Source organism: Dipodomys ordii, unplaced genomic scaffold (assembly GCF_000151885.1).
Source record: "Dipodomys ordii isolate 6190 unplaced genomic scaffold, Dord_2.0 Scaffold48, whole genome shotgun sequence".
In the NCBI taxonomy this organism is placed as follows: Eukaryota; Metazoa; Chordata; class Mammalia; order Rodentia; family Heteromyidae; genus Dipodomys; species Dipodomys ordii.
Window position 1 is genome coordinate 11,482,062 of NW_012267264.1, and position 25,768 is coordinate 11,507,829.

The window sequence follows — 25,768 nt, forward strand, 5'->3', positions numbered from 1 at the left end:
TCCCTATCTTTATACTGTGAAGTTACGCAGAATTACAAAGATTCTGTAATTTTTTTCCTGTGCCGTTGCTAGGGCTTGAACTCAGGGCCTGGTTGCTGTCCCTGAGCTTTTGTGATCAAGGTGAGCCATTTCCAGCTATTTTTTGGTAGTTAATTGGAGATAAGAGGTTTGTGGATATTCCTGTTCAGGTTGGCTTTGACCCACCATCCACAGATCTCAGTCTACTGGGAAGCTAGGATTACAGGCATGAGCCACCAGTCTATGGTTTGTCTTGATTTCTATTGTCCATGTCAAATTACCTCAATGATGAGTTGTTTTTGCTTAGGTTTGAGTTTATAATGCAATGTAGAAATTAGAGAAAACAAAAATAATACATTATTAACTAGATTCTCAAATAGGATGAAAAACGTTACCATTACAAGGACCTAGTAATGCCATTCAGAAGGATTAGGGTCAGCCAGCAGGTTAATAGTACCCTGGTTCAGAAGGAAGCTCTCCTAATCCGGCACTTAAGTTTGAGTTCTGAGTATCTGAGAAGCAATAGAAGGCAAAGATCCTTGGCTTGACAAAATTAGAAAATTAAAGTACTTTAGAAAATCATTTAGTTTGTTCTTCAATCTACTAGAGAAAAATAAACTTTTCTATATTAGAATTCTTGCAGACTCATTAGACAGATAATAATTTAGAATAATAGTTATACTATTTCTAGATATCTAATTTTAAATGAAATTCCATCCAAGAATGTCATTATAGGAGTAAGATTGAAGAGAAATTGTGAATGTTTGTAAAAATCAAATGCAATATATACCACGATGAAATTTAAATTGGATTTACTATATCCTTTTTGTATAAAAGGTTGACATTGTGTCCACAAGCAGAAGTCCTTTAGATATATGAAATACTTCTTCACTCTGTGTGTTTTTGTATGTAACTCTAAGCAGATGCTACTGTTCTAATCAGTGAACAAATGCAGAAGACTGGACAGCCAACCTAGTTGATTATTTAGGAAATTAAATACATATGGAGCTGGGAAAACTGTCCATCTTCACTCAGTTCAGCTTTGATGTATCAGCTTTCCTATGAAAAACACATTATCACATACTTCTATGCGGGACACCGGTGGCTCATGCCTGTAATCCTAGTTGTTCAGGAGGCTGAGATCTGAGGACGGCGGTTCAAAGCCAGCCTGGGGCAGGAAAGTCCGTGAAACTCTTCACTCCAATAAGCCACTCAGAAAACCGGAAGTGGTGCTGTAGCTCAAGTGGTAGAGCGCTAGCTTTGAGTTGAAGAGCTGAGGGACAGTGCCCAGGCCCAGAGTTCAAGCCCACGACCGATCAAAAAAAAATACATTATTACATACATCTATATGCACCTTTTACCTTTTATTTAAATTCATCTCTTGTGTGTGTGTGTGTGTGTGTGTGTGTGTGTGCAATACAACAAAAACATTCCTCAGATAGTTTATATTTTGGTGCATATTTTGTATTTTCAGTATTAATAACATATCATTCTAAACTTATTTTGGTAGACCATATTAAGTTTGTAAACAATGACAATTGCTCAAACATTCTTGGCATTTGCTTAGATTTGTAAACAAATAGGAACCCTATTTCTATGGTTGTTTCAGTTGCACCATGGGACTTACTTTTTACCTCCTATCACTTTATTATGCTTTCTTTAAGTTTCTAATGTTTCTGGCAAGACTTTCTTATGGTACTAGTTGTTTATAGAATACAAATAAAAAAGGTTTTCTTTTCTTATTTTTGTCAGTGGTGGGACTTGAACTCTGGGCTTGGGCGCTGTCCCTTAGCTCTTCAGCTCAAGGTGAGCGCACTACCACTTGAATCACAGTGCCACTTCTGGTTTTCTGGTGGTTAATTGGAGATAAAAGTCTCATTGACTTTCCTGCCCGGGTTGGCTTTGAACTGTGATCCTCAGATCTCAGCCTCCTGAGTAGCTAGGATTACAGGCATGAGCCACCAGCAGCTGGCAAAAAAGGTTTGCTTAAATGAGAGAGTTGCTATTTGATACTACTATGTCTAATACAACTTATTTACATGAAAAGAAATTAACATTTATCACAGGACTTTCTGCTTAGTCAAAATGTCCTAGGCAGTTCCAATTAGGGATTTCCCCCCTTCTCCTCATGAATAAATATATCAATGATTTTGTATGTGCAAATGTGGATAGTTTTCTTGTTTGAATATTTTTTTGATATGGTTCAAATAAGCATTTGTGAAATACTGGAGTTGTGGCTTCAGTAGTAGAGTGCTTTCCTGGCAAGCATGAGCCCCTGAGCTGAAACCTCATTATGACCCTAAAAACATTTTGAGGAGGATAAGCAACTGACTGCACATTACCATACAGTAAACTCTATCTGTGTATGGCAAATTATCATCTCTGAGGAAATTTAATATTTAGGATTTTTCCAAAATTATATTGATATGATTATAGGGGCTATTTTTTATTTTTTTTAATTTCTGGGGAAATACTTGACCCAATAATTACTTCCATTTTCTACCTCTTCTTCTTCCTTTCCTCTCTTCCTCTTCTCCCTTCCTCTTCACCTCCTCTTCTTCCTGTTCCTCCTCCCTCTTCTTTTCCCCCTCCACTCTCTCCCCATTTTCCACTGTGTACTACTACTGGGACCTGTCTTCACACTCTTGCTGGGAATTTTTGCTTATGGATGGTTCTCTACCACTTGAGCCACATGTTTACTTCCAGACAATTGGAGTTGAGTCACTTTGGTTTATCTTCCCTGGTTGCCTTTGAACCAGGACCCTAAGATCTGTCTCCTGAGTCGCAGTGATTATAGGCATGACCAACATGAAAATAGCTGGTCAATTGATTTGTCTCTGACATCAGCATTGTTTGGGATCTTTTTCTTCTTTCCTCTGGTCATTTTCCAGAAGTGCAATCACCCAGGTCATCATATCAATCTACATTTTCCATTAAAGACCTCATTACTAATTTTATTTATGTGAAAGTGGAGTTCTTGGAGTTTTCTAATCAAAGAAGAAATTGCAGCTCTGACATATCTTTATAAAGTACTAATGTGTCCATTATTTTCAAAATGTCTGGAATACCTTGACTATAGAGTGGGAGCACTGTCGACATATGGGATACCTTTATGTAAATTGATTCTTGTGAGGAAAAATATTTCCACAAAGTCAACACATAGAAATCAAGGTAACCATTGAAAAATTCTGACTCTGAAAGACAGCTAGTATAACTCTTCAAATGTCTTCCTTTATTTATCAAATCAGGAAAAAAAGAAAAGATTAAGATACATGTGGCTATGGAATGTTTCGATGAAATATTCTATCATATATGTTACAATACAACATATTAAACTATCATCATCATCATCATCATCAATGAACTTTCATTTAAACCTTTATAAGCTTTTTATTTTTGCTCAAAGCTAGTGCTTTATCCCTTGAACCACAGCATCACTTCTGGCTTTTTGGTAATTAATTGTAGATAAGAGTGTCAGACATTTTCCTAACTGGGCTGGCTTGGATCCACAGTGCTCAGATCTCAGCCTCCTGAGTAGCTGGCATTACAGGGGTGAGCCACTGACACCTGGCTTACTGAAAGAATTAATTTCATCTTAGCCTTGCCTTTATACAGTAAGATATAAGTAATAAGTAACATAAATAATAATTAAGATAATTACAAGTACATTAGTACTTCTCAGATGGGAAATAGGAAAAAGAGAAAAATAGAGCACTCAAACTCAGGTCCTACAACAATTTAGGTAGTGTGAGGTAATTTCCAGGCATAGGTATTATTTAAAGCCTCCAGATGATTCTTATGTGCATGGGAATATTTGAAAACCAGAGGAAACAAAGGATATAAACACAGGTAAGTTGAATGATAATTTTGAAACTATTAAATTTGTTTAATTACAATTCCCACAAAAATGATATTTAAGAAACTGAAAAATAGCAAATCTAAATGAAATAATACTTTTGAAAATGTGAATAGTACTTTTGAAAAACACTATGTGCAATACTATGGCTTAATGAGAAAAGAGTAAGCTTTGTTAAGTATTTATTGAAGTCATTTTCCTCTGTGATGGGTTGAAGAAAAGGAAATCATTCTTTTGAGGAAAAGGAAGCATCACATAGCACAGTAAAGTTAATTTCCATATGAAGTAAAGTAAGCTTCTAGAGAGTGTTCTTTTTTTTTTTTTTTTTTTTGGTCCTTCGTGAGGCCTGAACTCTGGGCCTGTGTGCTGTCCCTCAGCTCTTCAGCTCAAAGCTAGTGCTCTACCACTTGAGCCACAGCACCATTTCCAGCTTCTTCTGCTTATGTGGTACTGAGGAATCGAACCCAGGGCTTCATGCATACAATGCAAGCACTCTACCACTGAGCTACCTTCCCAGATGTACAGAGTATTCTTGAAGGACAGATTTTGATCAGCAATTCACTATCATGACAGGGATGAAGGTCCAATGTGAACAACAGTCAGTGTGGGTTTGTGCAGAGATGACTAGACATGTTCAACAGAGTACAGAATTGGAAGGTTGCAAGCAAGAGCTTAATACAGTTATGAAAGTAAAACAAATCATGAAGTATTGATAACATAATTTATGTGTGTCTGTTATCTGACAATTATCAAAGTTAAGATTTTTTTTTGTCAGTTGTGGAGCTTAAACTCAGGGCCTGGGTGCTGTCCCTAATCTCGTTGCTCAAGGCTAGCTTTCTACCACTTTGAACCACAATACCACTTCTGGTTTTCGAGTGGTTAATTGGAGATGAGAGTCTCAGGAGAACTTTTCTGCCTGCTCTGGCTTTGAACCCTGATCCTCAGATCTCAGCCTCCTGAGTAGCTAGAATTATAGACATGAGCCACTGGTGCCCTGCCAATAAGAATTTTATTTTTCTATAGAGACTGAGAAAGACTCTACCCTTCTAGATGATTACATTTTAAAAGAATGGTTACCTTCAGGTCTTCCAGAATAATACTGCTCTCGAGAAGAGATAGATGATGGTAAGGTATGATATGATATGATAGATAGATAGATAAAGGTAAGTGATAGATGATATACATACACATATACAGAGGGGGGAAGGGATAGAGAAAAAGAGAGAGAGAGAAAGAAAGAGAGTCTCAAATGGAGAGACAAAGAATTCCTAATTGTAAACTTGTTTCTGGATTTTGTCCGTAACAATATTATGCTGTTTTTGCAGCCTCAATCTGTGCTAGTGGTTTGCCTCCTAGCCTAATGTCTAGCATGTATTAAGTTTTTGTCCAATGTGTACACACTTAATTTTATCCATTATTACATTGAGTTAGCATCATCTCTGGAAGGAAAACTGAATCCTTGAAAATCCACTACAAGTGGATTTTCATGGTACTGGTTACAAAGTCCTGTACTGCCTTGTTTAAAACCTGTGGCCAAGATCTTCATGTATGTCAGCATGAATGTGCCTTCACAGAGCTTGATTTGGTCCTGGGCAAATCAGCAAATATTATTATGGTTAAATATAACATTGTTTTCTAGTCAAAGTATTTAATTAAATAATATCTATGTAAAATCCCCTCAAGCCAATGAAGACTTAAGACTAATTTAAAGTTATATTAATGATTTTCTATGGATAAGTGAATATTTTTTTATGAAAATAAATATAGACTTTGTAGATTCGCTGCAAGAAATTAGGGCATATAGAGTCTACACGTTGAGAACTAAGGATCTGTCCTAAGATTTAGTAGAAAAATAATGGTAAAAGATTGTATTGTATTTTTGAATAAGCTAGACTTATAGCATGAAAATGAATATAAACAGTGTATAAAAGATCAGATGTCATGTTGTAACATATCTTGTATAACAGGGGAAATGGACAAGCTTCAAAAGATCTGGATATCTTTGCTAGGTCTTTGTAACTAGTTTTCCTGTAAGGAAAAAAGGTTGATCCTGTTTTTCATAGTGTATTAGTTCAAAGACAGAAGGCACTTTCACACTGTTAAATTTTTTTTCCATTAGAAAGATGAGATTTAACTTATTTTTGCATAAATTCAAAGTGCTGACATGATAATAAGAACAGAAACTACTTACTGTGTGTTGGACGCTGTATGCTTTACATCCATCTCCACATTTAAACGAGTGTTGCTCTCACCTAGTTTAATTGCTCTTTTTTTCTTATATCCTGCTTTGGAACCTTTGTCTTCTTTCTTCTTACTTTCCTTCAACACCATTATTTCCCCATCTGCCCTCCACCCAAATTATGCAAAATCAGTGTCTACAAGTTATATTATTCATGTTTCAGAATCTCATTTTTTAAAAGAGTGCTTTTTTCACTTTGTTCTGTCATGAGCCAAAAATCCAATTTGACACTGGAAAAAAATATAAAATCATATTTGGTACTAAATTTTGACTGATTTAGTCAAAATGCTTCAAGTGGTTTGTATGTATGAACCTTAAATCAAAGAAACAAAGGCTGAAGGGGAGTTAGTGTTCTAATGTGAAATAGTGGATTCCACAGGAGTATGGGATCTTTTGTGAGGAACAATCTTCTGTGACAGAAGATGGGAAGAAAGAAAATAGTTCACAAAAGGTGTGGGTGCGGGGTTGGCAACGAAAATGTGTATCACAAAATGTGGACATTTGTGAGGTATGTCTTAGTGCTTTGCATTGGTAATTTGCATATTAAGAAGTCACAAGCCTTTCACATTAATGAATCCCTAACTAGTTCTCTGACACAATAGAGTGATACGTCCCTGGAGGAGTCATTATGGCCTATCATGTCAATGATCCGCATATTAATGACTCTCTCACATGCTCATCAACAGGTAGAGTAATAGACTTCCATTGAGTTCTTTTTCATTTGCTTTTTAAATGTATCCTCTCTTCCCTTTCTTTTGTAATACTATTGTGGAGAATTGACAAAAAGGTGCATTAGGGTAATTTTAGTGTGTGACGTAAGTTCACAAAAGCATTATATTTAGAAATAATGCTTTAAGACTTACCAAGTCTGCCTGAAAGTTTAAAAAATACAGATAGAGACAAACAAGACTCTTATTTGGATTTTAAGACAACCCGTCTAACCCAATTTACAATATTTCTACTTTCTTTGGTTGAGTAATACTTAGTATGATGAGCACAAGTAGGAGAACAAATTTGAAAATACACTTTTGAAGTAGACGTCACATCATATAGACTATTAACAACTTATTAAATACTAAAGATCAACTAATATTATAAAATAATAGTATAAAAATTGAAATATGTACAAGACAAGTAGACATGTATTTGAATATATAGCAATCCAGACATGTTTGATAATCTAAAAATGACCTCCTAACTTTTTAATTTAATGTTTTAATGAAAGCAGTCATGGTAAGATACCAAGTATGTTACTATGTCTAACTTGTTTGTGATAGTTTGATTTGCTTTACTGCTTATTGATATTGAAGTTATCTAGTGATTTGTTCCTTAGGAACACAGTATTAATATTTTACCTAAAAATGCTGATGGATTGCTCTCCCAATATTTTTATTGAATAATATGCCACCTCACATGGTTGGCTGTCCAGATAAGGGGAAATACTGATGTTGCTTTTTGTCTTTCTCTACTTACTTCCTGTCTGGATTCTTCCAAATATACACTGGAGATATCCACATACATCTCAATGCAAAAATATCTTTTCTTAAGAAATTTTCCAAAACAGTTTGTGATGCAATGATTGTATACCTTGGATGTCAGAGCTTGGTGTTTGACAAACCAAAATAAATAGCTTAGATGATGATTACTATAGATTCTAAGGGGGAAAATTTGTTTTATGGAGCTTTATTATTTATGAAGGTTTGGTTTTATCAATTTACTTTCTTGTTATTATAGAGGTGATGTACACAGAATGTAAAGAATCATCAAAGCTAACAACTAAAAAAAAGGAAAGAAAGATGGGAAAAAGTCTCTTGTTTCCCTATCTTGGAGTTCATTTCAGTATATATATTTTATTTTATATAAAGAGGCACTTTGTTTTTGAAGAGGCGTCTTTGTGTTTCTCTCCTAACAGTATCTTTTGGCCTCACTGTGAGTGTCAAGATTCCTGTATATTTTATCATATCCCAGTGCATTTTAGATTCAATTTCTGCGTATCAGAGAGAACATGAGCCATTTGTTTCTCTGAGCTTGACTTACCTCGCTTAACAGGCTTCGTTCTAGTTCTATCCATTTCCCTGCAAATGACATTATTTTATTCTTTCTAATGGCTTTGTAAAATTCCATTGTGTGTAGTGCTACATATTTTTTGTATACACTCATTTATTGTGGGGCACCTGGAGTATGAAAAAACATTTTTAATACTATTTTTTAAATACAGTTAATCAGTGGTATGAATTCTGTAATAATAGCTTTTGATCCAAATACAAGTTAATACTATTGTGAAAAATATTGTGTGGAATGTATTACTTAGTGGGAAAATACAGTTGGATAAATTTTGTTTATTTTTAAGGAAAGCTGGAATAAATTAAATCTCAATCTCTTTTTGAGGAAATTGTGATAAATAGAGAAGTTTCATGTTGGAAATAGATTTCTAACTTGAAAATCCCTACTTGTCATCCACATGTTCATGAGTAACAATTAAGCACAAGTAACATTTAAGAACTTGACTAATATAAGTAAGTAAAAAATATTTAATGTATTTTTTCTGATATCTTACTGTTTTTTTCTATTTATCATTTCAAATCATTTACATTTCTTTCCATCAAATAAATTTGGCAGGTTATGTTGTCATAGAGGAGTCCTTTAAGCAAGGTTTATCTATAAATCTTCTTCCACTTAAAATTCATGAATTCTACTTATAATTACATCTCATTGTAAAGCAATCTAGATTTTTTATACCCACTTGGACATCCAAGATTCTACTCAATTATGCACGAGATCCTTAAATTTTAGTGCTTCTTTAGAAAGTATACATCTGAATAGGATTCTGCCTAGTATTCAATTCAATGACAGAATAAAATCTAAGACGTTTTCTCCCTAACTTGGTCAGGTTGAGGTAGGTGAACTAACACAAACTATTCTGAAATGATGCAGCAGATTTAGGCCTGTAAAGTCTTGGTAGGAGATGAAGAGTCAGATAAAAATCTTTTGGAAATGAGATTTACAAAAGATTTCCTGCAAAGGAAAAGGTTTTCCATTTGTTCCCATCTCTCTAGCCTAGGACTGTTCACTGGAACACTAAAACTGGTTTCTATGGGAGAGCTTGTTTGGCCTCCAGTTTCTCCTCCACCATCTTCCTCCAGTTCCCCACTTTTTTGCTATTGAATTTCTGGGCATCAATTAGGAGAGGTGAAGGCATGAAAAAGAGAATGAGAAAACCACAGAATACTCCATGTATATATGTGAAAAAGGAAGTGGAAATGTGAAATGAATCTGGGTGGAAGGAATAGATGGGATGGGGAGAATGATAGAAGAGATGACTCTTACCAAGAAGCAATGAACAATCACATGGACACATTAAATTGTAGCCCTCTTGTGCAACTGATTGAAGTTTAGAAGATAAAGAGAAAGTAAAAACTACCATCATTTTCAAACTCAAGCACCAAGCTAATGGGGGTAGTTCTAATTTAAGAATTGAAATAGAGAAGATATGTGGATGTAGTAATTAGCTTTCTGTAAAGTATAAAAATAATTCAATAATACTTGTGGCCACTAAGTGGCATGGTCTTAGTTACTCAAATGCTTTAACAGTTTACAATAGCTTACTGAAGAGCCTTGCAGTTTTCCATGATCAATGGATTCTGATACTATTTTAAAAGAAACAAATTAGTTTTTAATAGGTGTCATCCAATATATTTATTGAGCTTAACTGATGGTAAATATTAGCAATGTCTCAGTATTTAAGAAGCTTACTTAAGTTCATCTTCCATTGGCTTGAATTTTAAACTGTTTCCACTGATTGTGCCAGTACTCTTGAAAAATAAGGAATTTTCAAAATAACATTTCTACATTATATTATAAAATAAATATTCCCATTAGTTTTATAATGTAAAATTCTGTAGATGGGGAAAAATAAAATTGATTGGGATGCATGCTATTTAACATCAAATATTCAAAGAGAAAATTGGGTGTATTTTGAGCAATAAAGCAATTGATTAGGGTTTAGAAGCACCAACTGTTCCTAATAAGGAAATCATCAGTGAATGCATGATGCTGGATCCCCTCACATAGTTCTGGTTTTCAGTTAAAGATAAGAAATGCGCGCTCCCTCCCCACCTCCCCACCACAATGTCCCTTACCATGTCAGTCACTGGTCCACAGACTGAGCAGAAAGGCATTTTAAAAATTCTGATGTTTTCCCCTAGAGATTACTTCTTTCTTCTCTCAATGACTGTTAATAACACAGAACTGTATTCATTCTGTTTTTCTGGCATTATCCTCAAGGAACTGAACTTAATGCATCTTTTCATCCTAAATTCTGTCTACATAATGGCTTTAAGAGTTTTTTCCCTTAGACATTTCTCTTCACAATTAGACATTTATCTCAATTATCTCTCTTTTTATCAAATATCTCTCTTCTGGCTTCAGTTTCCTTTCTGCTAAACAGAAGACTACTGTTATTTTGACACCCAAGGAAAAGCCATCAAGATATAGCAGTGGGTTAATGTATTATAAACTTTACCTCTCAAGTACAAATTTTGTGTTCTTCCTCCAATAAATGGCTATGAAATGTTGGAATGATAGGAATCAAAAAGAAAAAGTACACTATATATATATATATATGTATATCTGAGGAATTTTTTCAACTTATTTGTGTATATTCACTTAGGGCCAATGCTGATGTATCCCTTCAGAGAGGTACAAAAATTCCATAAGGTTCATATTATTTCTGATTTAAAAGATCATTTATGAACTGGGTGTGGTTGCACATTCATGCCTGTAATAAAAAAAAAATCAAGAATTTGAGGCCAACCTTGGCCTCAAAAAAAAAAAAAAAAAAAGCCCAGAACTGGTGGCTCATGCCTTTAATCCTAGTTACTGAGGAGGCTGAGATCTGAAAATTTCAGTTCAAAGGCAGGGTAGAAAAGCCCTTGAGACTCTAACCTTAAAATTAATGACCAGAAAATCAGAAGTGGTTCTGGCACAAAATAGTAGAATGCTAGCCTTGATCAAAAGAGCTCAAGGACAGTGCCGAGGACCTGATTTCAAGCCACACAACTCACAAAAAATAAAAGATAAAAAGATTAATTCTTTTTTGGGAAAAATGAGGATAAAGTAAAATAAATGAGACCAGAAACTTTGAACAGAGATAGCAAAACTTAATGTTTACTGTTGTCTATCATAGAGTGAGAGGCAAGCACAGAATGTGGTCTTCTTTATTCAATGGGTAGCATTGTCAGGTAATTTTTTAATGAGTTTTTTATTGTGAAAATACTGTACAGAGGGGTTACAGTTATGTGAGCAAGGTAATGAGTAAATTTCTTATCCAGAATTGTTGCCTCCTCTTTGTTTTCCTCTACCATCCCTGCCCTCCCACCTCCACAACTACACTCCTCGCTCCACCCCCAACTTAACTGTCAAGTTCATTTTTCAACATAGTGTCTTCTACATCTCATTGTAGATGAGCAGTGGGTCAACCTATATCCCTATTTAAACATTTTGTTTTTCCCCTCCCCTCTCCCAAATTATACCAACATCAAATACAGTGAAAACAGGGGTTATACAGTGGGGGAGGGACATACAAAGCCACAAAAAATCACATGGTACATTATATATATGTTAGAAACAATAGCAAGAAAGAAAAAACCACTTGTGTCCCTATCTTGGGGTTCATTTCGCTTAACTTCATCTTATCTTGTCATATGTATATAGGTTTTGACTTTTTCTACTTGTCCCAGACACATACTAGCTATTGCAAATAAGGGTAAATTTTTGATAGGGTGACTTACTTGGGAAATGAGGAGTGAGGAGATCCAGCCTACAAAGACCCATGAAAGTATTTGGTATAGGACAGAATGGAAAAATTCTTCTCATGTGTTTCTTATTGTCTGTTCATGTTTTATCTGTTGGCATCCATGCTTTTATATGGTCTAGGAATAACATTATACCGAAATGGACTTTTGGAAGAAAAAAAGTTTCCCTACTACTGATGGAATAGTCAAAAGCATCACTTTATTGCTTTATTTCTTAACAGCTAATTCTGCTGCTTACCCTAACTGATTGGGTAATTTGGATCACATCAAATGTATTTTTGTGGGACAAGTCTCTGAGAAGGTTAATTTATATTTTAAAAGACATAATTATTACTGGACTTTGGGAAGAATTTTTATATTATCTATTATACTAAAAACTGATGTATGTTTGACAGTTAAAACTAATCATAACTGCAAAAATGGATGCACAACCTACCCAGAAACTGCTATGGTGGCTAAATCCCAACATTGAATAAATCAATTGAGAAATACAAGAAGGTATGAACTAACATTACAGTGCATACCAGGTTTGGACTGAACATTTTTAAAATAATAGTTGACTCTTACTGAGGATCTGATTTTTTTCTTCTTTTTTAAATATATATTTATTGTAAAGATACTGTACAGAGGGGTTACAGTTACATGAGTAAGGTAATGAGTACATTTCCTATCAAGCATTGTTGCCCCCTCCTTTGTTTTTCCCGTTATTCCTTCCCTCTCTACCTCCCCAACTCCTCCCTCTCCCCTCAAAGTTGTAAAGGGTTTCAAATTTACAAAGCAAGTGTATTACCATGGGATGCCAATTTTATTCTTAAAAATAACTAAGAAATTGAATATGTGTGAGAATATAATATATATTAAAGTACAGAAAGCTCTCTAGGTTAAGGGAGAGGGAAAGGGAATGGATCCTATAGTAAGATAAAAGTAATCATAAATGTGATACATATTTCATTACTACTAATAATAATGATAAACTCATTAATACCTTCATATTTTGAAAATTATGCTACACAATTTTTTCCTGTATAAAGAGTAAGCCACTTTTGGAGAAAAAATAAAGCACAAAGAAGCTAAGTATTTGGCTTCAGGTCACCTGGTGAGTAATTGCCTTATTCAGGTTTAAAGAACAGGGAAGCAAGATTTATATGGAAATGTTTGCTCTTTCACTTTTGCATTAATCCCCTATAGAAAGAATACTGGCAGGAACACCAAGACACTTGCAATTATATATAGCATTATAAACTAAATAACTTGTATGAGTTTTGCTGTACTATTTAATTAGACATTTCTCTATAAACTGGTGCAGATCCTCCAAGTCTGAGATCCCTTATAGAGCTGAACTCTTACGAGAATTATAAAAATTTGGTGAAACACTAAAATAAACTTTATGTATGAGATTCAAAGTTTTTGATTAACATCTGACTCTGAAACACAAATTAATTTATCTTTAATTCATTAGATAGACTTAAGGCATTGCTCAGTTCCTACTCCCATCCATGATTTATCATTTCATTCTGTAAGGCATATAAGATTGCTCTTTTCTTCAATCCAGTTCTTCATTCCTGGAAACATGGAATATGTGCACATTTTTTTCTTTTATGCATAGAGCAGCAGCTGTCCTTAGAATAGTTGAGTGTGGTCTGTTGCAAAATCTAAGGAATAAAGAGCACTCACTCCCCTGGCGCTAAGTTCTTGTGGTCTTAAAGGGTCTGCCTGCAGCCTTTTTACATCTAAAGTTATTAGCGTTTTCAAACACAGGTGCACTTCACCTAACTTGAGGATTCTAGTTAAATGCAGAATCTCACTCTGCAGAGATAGTGGTGCAGTGGATATGCTTTCATTTCCTAAAGCAGCATTTGATATAACACCAGATCATTTTCACATAGGAGACCTGTGAACCATATTTTGAGAGGTGCTGTTTGGATGTAAGTTTTCTGTTTTGACTTAGTTTACTACCAAATAGTGCCCAGGCTTTTACCTTTTACTTTTCCAAGTTTCATCTACTCTGTCTCTCTCTGCCTGTCTGCCTCTCTGTCTTTCTCTCTCTATTTCTCTCTCTCTGTCTCTATCAGTCGGCCTGCCAGCAACCCCCGCTCTCTCCCTCCCTCCCATTTGTGATTGCTTATAGATAATAGTCTACAACTGGAGCCCCAAGTCCAGCAAGAATTATTTTGCTGGCTAACTGGAGGTGGAGTTCTTGCAACTTTTATGCCCAGGTTGCTTCAATCCCATGATCTTTTTAGGTCTCAGTCTCTTAAGTAGCTAGGATTACAGACATGACCCAAAGGAACCCAGCTCCACATTTTATCTTGAATTGGCATATTTAGACTAATGCTTTTCTACTGATAAGGTGTTTGCATATGATACCTTCAATGTGCAATTGTTGCTCTCATTTTTCTTTAACTGATGCTACTTTGGGTTTCAGCTTGCAGGCCATGTCCTCTGGTCCTCTTGGAGGCTATTTTTAGCTTTCTCTGCTCCTCTCTAAGCACACTCTGGTGTTCTTGCTTTATTTAATTCTTTGAACACATACCTTCACTAGCTGGTTAGCCTTAGAAGCCTTATGAAAGCAAAGACTTTTTCTTGTCTATCTTGGTGACACAACATTTGGAAATTTGTGGGTACTCAATAAACTTGATGGTGATTGAATGAATAAACATAAATTATAATAAATTTGAAATCACATTTACATTTCACAAGCATGCTATTGCCTGAAATCCATTCACTTTTTTCCCCATGTATTTATCAAATACATTTGCCAGGTAATTATAAGAAATTCTCTTTTACTTTACTAGTTCCATAGGATAAATTTACCTCAAATTTTCCGGGTAGATCTAGCCTAATATTGTGAAAGAAAAATGACATACGTAGGCATTTTTCTTTCAAGTGCTAGTTTTCATTTCTAAGCTGAAAAGCCTTAAAGGCCCAACGTATTTCCTTCAACAAAACTTATCCTCTTTGCCTCCCCTATCTGTGTCCTAAATTCTCCATCGAAAGGGATTGTGGTTACTTCCTTTAGAATCTCTAGTTAGAAGCTTCATTTCTGTGTTGTCCTAAATATTCTGCAAATAGTATCAGAGCACATGAAAATGCATATAAAACTAGTAGAAAGTTGAAGAGACAAAATCACCTATCTAAATGATTACATCTCTGAAGTGCTTGTCATCTAAGAGGAGCAGTAGGCTTTGTTAAATCCAAGTGACTTGGTGCATCGAGGTGCATTTTTGTTGTTAGTATGAGGAATTTAGCGATCTGACCCCATACCCAAATGACTTTAGGAGATACATAGCACCCCATTGTTCCCCCCTCTTTATTTCTAGCACAGGTATAATAATTTAGAGTTATAGAGGTAGGGTGGTGTTTCTGATGTTCTAGGAACTGTTGTTATGGCTAAAAGCTGTAGTATTAAAGGGAAAGAGAAGAACCCAACAGCAGGTTTCTTGAACTATTAGAACATGTAAAGTTCCTACATTGGCCTTATTTCTCTTTAGAAATTCATCTTTGTAGAACAGACTAAAATAATAAAATGTATTTGCAAATACTACTTAAGAGTGCTATTGAGGAAGTGGCACCGTAGCTCAAGTGGTAGAGCACTCCCCTTGAGCTGAAGAGCTGAGGGACAGCGCCCAGACCCAGAGTTCAAACCCCAGGACTGACAAAAAAAAAAAAAAAAAGAGTGCTATTGATTCTGGAGAACACAGTGTGGATGGTGAAGCATTTTATTTTCCCAGTGAAAGATTAGAAGAAAAAACCCAGAATCAAAGCAAATGTAATTCTACAAATCAAGCTCTCTTTTATCATGTAATTTTTCTTATAATCTCCACACCTCTATGCTCATATATATGTATATATTAGTTAACTCTCTTTATGATTACAAATGTACTTAATATATATTTTATAAAATCAATTTAAATTATATAAAATTATTTTGCAATTCATATTTTTAAATTAATTTTATTATATATTAAGTAGCTGTACAGAGTGGTTTCAATATGAATGTTAATATTGAAGTACAAATGGATCAATGTCACTTTTCACCTTGATCAATTTCACCCCTTTTATAACTCTTCCCCATCTCTCCAATTTTCCTGGTTCCACTTTCATATATACATAAAACAATTATTAGAGACTATTCACTCAATATTAAATTGCTAAGATTTACTTGTGCTGTACTTTCCTGTGATTTATATTGAGTGTTTTACAATATTCCTTTTTGTAAAATATAACATCCTTTTGTAACCACCTTTCTGTAAATGGGTACAAATGTCACTTCAGTTGTCAACAAAGACATCATAAATATTGTTATTGTTGCCCCAAGTAGTATATCAAAGAATTTCTCTTCATTTGGCAAGCAAGAGGAAATGTACTAGTTACAGATTACACAGGTTAAATTTCAGAAAAAAATATGTCACACTGCTTTCCAAATTGGTGTTCACCATTTATTCTATCACCAGAAATGGGCAAGAAAGCCCGTGGAGCCGATGTATCTTTTAAAAATATTCTTTTATTCTTTTTAATTTAATTTAATTTTTTATTGTAAAGGTGATGTACAGAGGGGTTACAATTAGATAAGGTAATGAGTACATTTCTTTTTAAACTGTTTTACCCACTCCTTTATTTTCTCCTTCTTTCTCTAACCCCACAATGTCTCTCCTACCCAGTTGTAAAGCTCATTTCCAACATAATGTATAGTGATTTGTGTTAGTTAACCTTTTGTCCCACAGTTTCTGATTCCCCCTCCCTTCCCCAAATCTGGGAAGACAAAGATGCCCAAGAGTACCTATACAAGACAAAGGGCACTGAAATAAAAAAAAACAGTGACCAGAGGGACTCCTGGTATTGACACATTTCTAAGAATTTACCAATTAAATGTGTATAAGTGCTAGCAACTTATATTTTTTCCCATTTTCTCTTTTCTAATAATGCTCACATCTCTTTATAAATATATTTTTCTTATGTTCTATTGTGTGAATCCTCTCCCTCTCTCCACTGAATGAATTTAAATCTATTTTTCATATGCATTTTAGTAGATCTTTAATGTCTTTGACTTCTGGGTCTATTTTGTGTAGTCCAAATGTCTTCTGACAGATTATATATATATATATATATATTAATTTTTTAAAGACATCTTTTAGCTGAATACTGGTGAATCATGCCTATAATTCTAGCTTCTCAAGAGGCTGAGATCTGAGGATCTTGGTTTGAAGCCACCCTGGGCAGAAAAGTCCCCAATGAGAGTGAGACTCTTATCACCAATAAACTAAAAAAAAAAAAAAGCCAGAAGTGGTGTTATGGCTTCAGTGGTAGGGTGCTTACCTTGAGCAAAAGAAACTCAAGGACAGCACCCAGGCACAGATTCAAGCCCCAGGACTGAAAAAAAAAGTCTTTCAGTGAACAAAATTTGAAAGATACTTGTAATCTGTGTAGTGTATCCTTACTTTTATTTAAGAAAATACTGTGAGGACTAAAATATATTCATATTTATTTTCTAAGGATTTGAGGCCTTACTCCAATTAGAGTATGATTTCTAGCTATGTTCTCTTTTCATCTTTTCCTATATGATACTCATTCTTCTGCCTTTCTTTTTAAGAGCTGCCTTATTTTTCTATATTCTGACATGCTCCATTTTCTATTTACAAAAGTTGTCAATGTTTGTTGTTGACTTTTTCTGTCCCCATACTACTCTAATATTGTCTTCACAGCTTAATCTTAATAGGAGCTCATGAACTTGAAACATTTCTTAAAGTCTCTCTGCTATTTCAACCATCATTGGCCCATTGTTTTTCTCTTTAGAATTGTGTTTTCAAATTCAGCGAAAGGTAGTTTTATAGTTTGGGTTACAATTGAATTAAATCTGCAGATCAATTGAAAAAAAGAATTGACATCTTTGTAATTGGTATCTTTCTTATCTATGTACATGGTATATTTCTCACCTTTTAGAGATCTCCTTTGATATACTTGATATTATTGTATTCTTTTCACTTTAGGAATTCTGTTCATTTCCTATTACTTTGTACAAAGTCATTTGAAACAATACTAAGCATTATTTATTTCAATTCCTTCCTTGTGTATTTATCAGTATGTAATGTTATCTCCATACCTCTCTTCTTAATAAATGTTTTTCTTAGACATCATCATAATAAGACATAGTTTGAGCCTTAATCACTTTTTTGAGATTAAAAAAAACATATTGTTTTCTTGTCTCATATAGCTTCTTAAAAACTGAACTACTAGTTGGGGAGATGGGGAAGGAAGGGATGGTAGGGGAAAAACAAAGGAGGGTGTAACAATGCTTGATAGGAAATATACTCTTACCTTACTAATGTAATTGTAACCCCTCTCTACAGTACATTTACAATAAAAATATACATTAAAAATAAAAAATCTGAACTACTTTTAAAAATTGAGAGGTCATCAAGAGAAGGAATTCAGCTGAGACAGTACAAAAAAATTCAGAAACTGGGTTAAAAATTTCTGCTAAACTGATTTGTAATGTAGCTATACAAAATCAGAATATTGTCTCTAACAATTTTTCTTATAGCATGTGGTAGACACATCTAAACTCTAATATTCACAAAATCCACCTACAAAGAGAAATCTTAGAAAGAAAAAAGATATTTATCTTTTCCAGTCAGGACACAGAATACAGTAAAAAGGAAATGTAACCTAAATCAGTTTAAAGGAAAAAATGATTACACATGACAGAACTGAAGTCTTGCTTACAAAATTAACTAGAAGCACTTCCATATGAAATCTTTTAACTGAGTACAAATTGAACTGTTTTTCAGTATTTAGCTGTATGTTGTTTTCCTCCTTCTATGGAGAGTTACTAAAGCAATTTTATAATTGTAGATTAGTAGATTATAAAACATTAGCATTTAAATCAAAGGAAAAATACTCTTGCAAAGCTTAATTTCATGATGGTGATATAATGTACATTCATCTGTATTTTTACTTTACTTTTATATTATCTAAAGTGAACAGAATAATCTTGTTTAGAAATATGGCTTTGTGTAAACTAGTAAAAATTTTCAACTGCCTATATTTACTACTACATAATCTAAAAGCTCCATTTTATTTAAAAATATATAAAATATTACATGCATATAGTCATATCAAATTACATTTCTTTGGATTATTAGTTATTGGTTTGGATTTCCTCATTACTAAACACATGGTGTAGTTAATAGAACAAAATATAACACTTTGTGTTACTTTTAACAGTAAAGAATCATCAGAAACATCAGAAGAATGTAACTTTGACGATTCAAAGATTACAGGTAATAAACATTCTTACTTAATTTTTCAACAATACTCTCTGCTTTGTTAAAGTCTAAAATTAAGATGATCTTACAGAGCCACAAAAAATGACATATACTTTTCAGATACCTACATCCCAACAATAGCTTGTCCTCATGAGAACGAAGACCTAGAAGCCAGCAATCAAGATGTAAAAGACGTAAACAGGAAACATGATGCACATAATGAAAATGAATTAGACTTGAAGGTAAGTGTTCTGGTTGCCACGGTATTAGAGAAGATGAATCCATTTATGCTTCAAAGATGCTGCAATGTCTGCCTTTCAATGCCATCAACTAATAGAATTTGCAAATGGGAAAGCACAGTCTATTCTGTCCTTCCCTCTGTAGCTTGATCAACAAGCCACTTTGATTTCAGAGTGTTCCTGCTGGTCCTTGCAGTGGTACATTAATAACATTCATATCTTATCTCATTACCAGTGGCTTTGAATAATAGTTTCTAGGAATTATAGGAGAGGTAGCACTATCCTGATGTGCATTTCTAATCTTTGTGACAAGTGTACACTTAGCATAACTAACTCATCTGCACAATGAGAGGGCTGGATGAGTTGATTGTTAGGGACCTACCTACCTCTATATGTCTACAATTCTCGCACATAGCAGCATTTGGTTTTACTCACATCTAGCCTGGTGAGAATCTCAAAGTTTTCTATCATTATAAAATGTTGAATTACTGAGTGAGAAGGAAATAGCCAGTGCTATAATTTTTAGACAGGAAACAAATTCAGTACTGTACAATTTAGTATTAAATTTGTTATCATAAATTTCACACTTGGTGAACATTCAATCTATTTAGAATGGGGCAGGGGAGATGGTTTAGCTAGCATTTTTAACACAAAGGAAGAAATAGAAATAAATGAGTCACATAATGCAATTTAACCTTTATTATATTTGGCTGGAACTCATATCATCAGGATACATGGATTCATAATCATCTAAGATTAAAATGGCATTGGTGTCTTCAAGTGTCAGCACTGAAACTGAAAAGAAATAGAGCTCATCTCTCCTCACACAATCCACCTTTACTATAGTGATATGGCAAGCGCATCACTAAAGTATGAAATTTACTTTGCTCCAACTTTAAGAAACTACAAAGTTGTCACCCATTGTGAGAATTCTCACCAGCTGAAAGTTAACATTGCCTTTTTTTTCAAACTACAGAATATAATGAAAGAGCCCTGAAAAATCACATGCTTCACCAGTATAACTCATTACAATGAGCAGGCTCAAATACAAAAGTTTGTTTAGAAGTTCATGAGACTGTACGTCCAATAAATGAACAGGGAGCTGTAATTTAGATGCTAATTTACTCTATGCTGATGTTAATGCATAAAACAATGAAGCTCTATAATAGATGGAAATACAACCAAATCTGTGGAACCCACAGGCATTGGCTTACAAGACAGCTGTGCAGTTGACAAGTAACATGAGCCTTATGTGAGAAGAAGGGGAAAAACGTAAGATTTGCATATAATTATTGAGATCATGCAAATGTCAGTTATGAGGAGAAAAAAAACACAGGCATCTCACTGTTAAATCCTGACAGTTGGCATCACTGAAGAGCTCAAATACAGTTGAGTACCAGTTGGCAGTGGGTCATTAAAACAGAATTTGCAGAGACATTAACTCCCTCACTTTTCTTTGAGTGACGTTTTGCTATTAATAGTTTGCAGAAGCTTTGCAGAAAACATATTAATAAGAGAAACTGTAATGGGGGCACCTTTCCAGCAAGTGTAAATGCAGCAAGGGGTACCCAGGAAGCGGCTCTCTAATTGATGAGCATGGAGCTATCAATGTGTATATTCTAAGTGAGGAGAAAGGGCAATGACAAGCACGAATAGTTGAATAATACAATGTGATATTTGCAAGTGGAGAAGGAGGGTGATTAATTTGGACCCCTTTTCTTACTAATCTCATTCCGAAGTCATAGTCTCCCCAGATCTTCCATGAAACCTATGGCATAGTGAGTTCGTAGGGAATCCACAAAGGAAGGGACTTGAGGAAATACACTAGATAATTATTAACTGAGTAAATAAAACCTACCTCATGTGCTGTGTGCTTTAAAAGGGTCATGTGGTTATTAATTTTTTTGTTCTTTTTTAATCCCCAAAGAGAAATCAACATTTAATAACTGAAAGTACTGATTCCAGAGGTGAAAAGAGTATATGTCCAACAGACTCAGTCCATTTTCCAAATAAAACTGAGGAGTTAGAGAAGAAGCAAAGTCATGGTGAAACAGCCACTGGTTTGTCCGGAAGACCTTTGTCTCCTAGGTCATCAGCAGAAAGCTCCTTTAGGGGAGAATTTTACAACAGTGAAAAATATTCCTCCGGAAATAAGTGGAGATATCAACCTTCAGAGGAAATTACCACAGATATAGGAGAAATGATGACAATAGTGGGAGGTACCAGTAACAGTGCATTAGTTCAATTAAATATCAGCAGTGAAGAACTCCTGGATGATAATGCTAATCCAGCCCATAGCAGAGGCAGAGAGCAAATACCACATCCATCTTCAGAACAACCAGGTAACCTTATTAACATTCGTGAAGAAGGAGCTAAGAAAATGGAAATAAAAGAAGGGGAATATTTAAGAAGGGATTTCCATTCAGATGTACCCACCTATCTGGAAGAATCAGCACAAAAAGTATCTTCCAAAGAAGATTATGGCCAGGGGAAGGATGAGATGGAAGAAAGAATAAGCCTAGGTGTTAATGCAAAGCAAAAGAAAAAGCATCGATCAATCTCATATGACCAAGAAAGCAAAATGGGACACACTGAAATAAGGATGGAAGGTACTAAGGTTAGTACCAGAAATGAAAGCGTTCTGTCAAGTAAAGATGCTGAAGTTACCACCTGGGTGACCACAGCAGGTATACCTCCTTCACCAACGACAAACGTGCATTGGGATGAAGCTATATTAATGGCTCCTGACAGACATCTCTCCCCTGACCAAAGCACCAGTCTAGAAAGAACAACCAGTGGAGTGGGTTCATCAAAAAATGGAAATGTTTTGAAAGATGCTTATCTTTTCCAAGTTGAAGGAAAACAGTCCTATCAGATTAATCCTGAAGATCCAAATGAGAACACCCTGCATATACAAAACTGGAATGTTCTGGAAAGTGAGGGAAAAGCAAGAGGGAGTAAGGTGAATGTAACTGAGCAGATCAAAGAAGCAGCGGATTGTAAAGGCTTGAAAGCTACTTCTACAGAAGAATTGTTTACCTGCCAAGAAACAGAGCACTATGAACTGTCTTCACTAGCTGATCATGGTATTACTGAGAAATCACAAGGAGATACAGCTTATATAATTAAGGCAACATCAGAAAGTACTCCAGAAAGCATGTCTGTGAGAGAAAAAGCAATAATTGCTAAGCTACCTCAAGAGACAGCGCGAAGTGACAGGCCCATCGAGGTAAAAGAAACAGCGTTTGATCCACATGAAGGGCGAAGCGATGATTCACATTATACCCTTTGTCAACGGGATACAGCAGGGGTAATCTATGACAAGCATTTTGAAAAGGAATCTCGTTTGGATATTTGTAATGTACGTGTAGATGAAATGGGGAAAGAGGAAGCCATGTCTATGTACAATCCTGGGAAGACACATGACAGGGAGCAACATGGTACTGAAAATATAACATCTGTAGAAGAATCTTCACAGTTCATTACAGGAGATCAAAAAGCAATGTCAAAACTGGATTTATATTTCAGAATGTCATCAACAGACAAAAGAAAAGTCCCAGCAAATAGAGACCTGGGGCATTTCCAAGAAGTATCAAGGAAAACAGACTTAGATACTGTAATTCCTTCTGCTTTCAACTCAGACACGAATAGAGCTTCTCAGAACACCTCTCATGTTCACAGTTACCATACTAAAACGTCAGTGCCATCTTCTGAACAGGCAATTGCTGGGGAGAATACAATTACTACTCTGACACCTCAATCTATTCCTACGAAATCAGAATATAATTATAATCCAACAAGTGAAATCCACAGTCATGCTGGGTCTAAACCTGAAGATGTTTTCAAAAGTTCAGAAAAAATGACTTCATATAATAGAAAAGCAAGATCTATGGGCCAGATTTTCCAAGCAGAAGAATGTGTTGTGGAAAAATCTCTAGGGCCAATGATTTTAACCAATGAGTCTTTTGATAACACGTATGAGACAAAGCATGAAAATGAAGGCTCCATACACTCCGGACAGACACAATCTTCTTCAAGTCACAAGGAATTGGAGAGCTCTACTTCCGCTAGTCTTTCTATCCAGGCAAATGAAGCTCAAAGCAATGAGGCTCCACTTTCAAAATCTAGCACTTCTAAAATACCTTATTTCCTTTTGTTTCTGATATTTCTTGTAACCATCTACCACTTTGACTTAATGATAGGTTTGGCATTCTACCTGATTTCATTGTACTGGCTATACAGGGTAGGGGGTAGACAAAAAGAACCTGTCAAAAAGAAATAATCTTGACACTATTATTATTTTCCCTTAAAAGATAGGCTATTTAGCCCCAAACATTTGGATTGGTGAAAGAGACTATTCATTGTTCAAAGAGCCGGTGCAGTTTTTCTCTTGAAGGATCATTTAAAAAGGAATGCGTATGAAGTTTGCTCCTTCATATAAGTAATTATTCTATATAGGACCATTATGTTTGGATCATTAAATACCTATATGAATATGAGACGTGAAGCACGTCAAGTTGAAATTAGGTGCAGCTGTTGCTCCTTAGCCGGCTATGAAGTTGCAATGCTTCATGTCTCTTCACTACTTAAAGTGCTATTTCTTGCATTTATTTCTTAAGCTGTAAAGTGACATTTTTTGGCTCTAGGAGCACATCTCCCTTACAGTTTTAAAAACTAGGTAAAATATAGACATTGGCAGAGGATGTTTACTTGTCTTTTAGAAATGACTATGATATTCACATTTGCCACTGTATCATTTATTAGTACATATTGACAGATCAAATATGCCAATTTGGATTTCATACTTCTAAGACACCATCCGTATGTTGAAATGTGTAAAGTTAGTTTGAAGAAATTCTTATGTTCATAGAAATTACATGCTGCATACGTGTATGCCTACCTTAAACTTTCTTTATACCTACAAAGTCAGGACATTTATATTCCAAGTTAAAAAAAAGACTAATACATTTGGTAAATTAATTTTCAATCTTCCAAAATTATGTAGGTTGTTGTCTTAAGCAATCATTTTTCTCTTATCAAGACTACAAGATAGATGAATAATCCCAATATAGTATGTTTTCAGAGTTGAAAATTTAAATGAAAAGTCACACAAGACTTGTTTCAGAATGACTTTGTACATATAAAGCATAAGACATTAAAATGATACTAATAAAAATCTTTCCAAAGGAACTGTTCATCCTATGTGGTAGTGTGTCTGCTTTTTAACGAATAGGTAATCTTTCTCATAGTAAAGAAATGAATTATCACATAACGTGTGCTTAGACTAAACATACATGTGGTTTTCTTGATATTCCTCATAAGAATATCAGGTTGTGTGATAATAATTCAAAATTCTAAGCATGCAAATGGGTGTAGGTGTAAATTTACCAAGGAAGAAATGAATATGAATTGTAGCAATCATTTTGTCTCTTGTAATTATTTAATACTAAAGGTGTGAAATGATGGAAATAGCCATTTTCCATAGTAGGGACATTGGAAAGATTCTATGCAGTGTTTCATCAACTATGTATTTGAATGATTGCAATAGGCAAAATCTTGTGCTTTGTTCTGTGCCAGAGCAGTTCCTTTGATACACTGTATAGTTAATCTTAGGCACAGGTATGTGGTATGATATTTTTGAGTGGGCTAGGAGTATGAAAGAAAGCCACACAGAAAGACTCTTTTTAAATTATTCCTTTTAAAAGGATCTTCTTTCATAGAACCTGTAAAATTGATCTTCAAAAAATACATCTGTTTATTTACTTGTAATAATATATTAAATGGGAAAAATGTAGAAGTATTATTCCATACATCTAAGAAATATGCACCCATGGAAAGACAAAATAAGAATGAAATGTTCAAACTGACTTCAATCTAATAGTAAACAACTTCCTTAATTTTCAGTAGGTACCCAGCTATTTCCAAATCCTCTAATTGTATGCTACTCTCAAATCCCATTGAAACTGAATGCTTCACTTTGACTCTTTAGTTAACCAAATATAAACATCCTGAAGTAGAACTTAATTCAAATATTTGATTGTTTGAGAAAGCATATTTTCATTAAATACAAGTGGAACACTCAAAGCAGTGCCTAGAAATTATCTGTAAAATTGCTATCCTGATAATTTTGTTGACAGGTCTAAATTACAATAGAGTTAAAGTTGACATTTCTTCAGTTCTTAATGGGTTGCTCTTTGATTTCTACTTTTAAGAGTTTTAGTCAATATGCCATATCTCATTAATGCAAAGAACACTACATAACTTTATGAACACAGGTGCCAGCACTAAAATTCTTCCCTTCAAAAACAACGTAATCTTGTTTGTCCCTTATATTTGAC

General features: G+C 34.6%; 1 protein-coding gene across 1 annotated transcript in view; it reads left to right on the top strand.

Moving 5' to 3' along the window:
- The window catches only part of Ppp1r3a (protein phosphatase 1, regulatory subunit 3A), a 32,915-nt gene extending 9,203 nt beyond the window's left edge, over positions 1-23,712 (top strand). Inside the window, exons 2-4 of the mRNA XM_013019978.1 lie at positions 19,151-19,206; positions 19,312-19,433; positions 21,358-23,712. Coding sequence (XP_012875432.1) covers positions 19,151-19,206; positions 19,312-19,433; positions 21,358-23,712 — 2,533 coding nt within the window. The remainder of the gene's footprint in view (positions 1-19,150; positions 19,207-19,311; positions 19,434-21,357) is intronic.
- Positions 23,713-25,768: the final 2,056 nt, after the last annotated feature.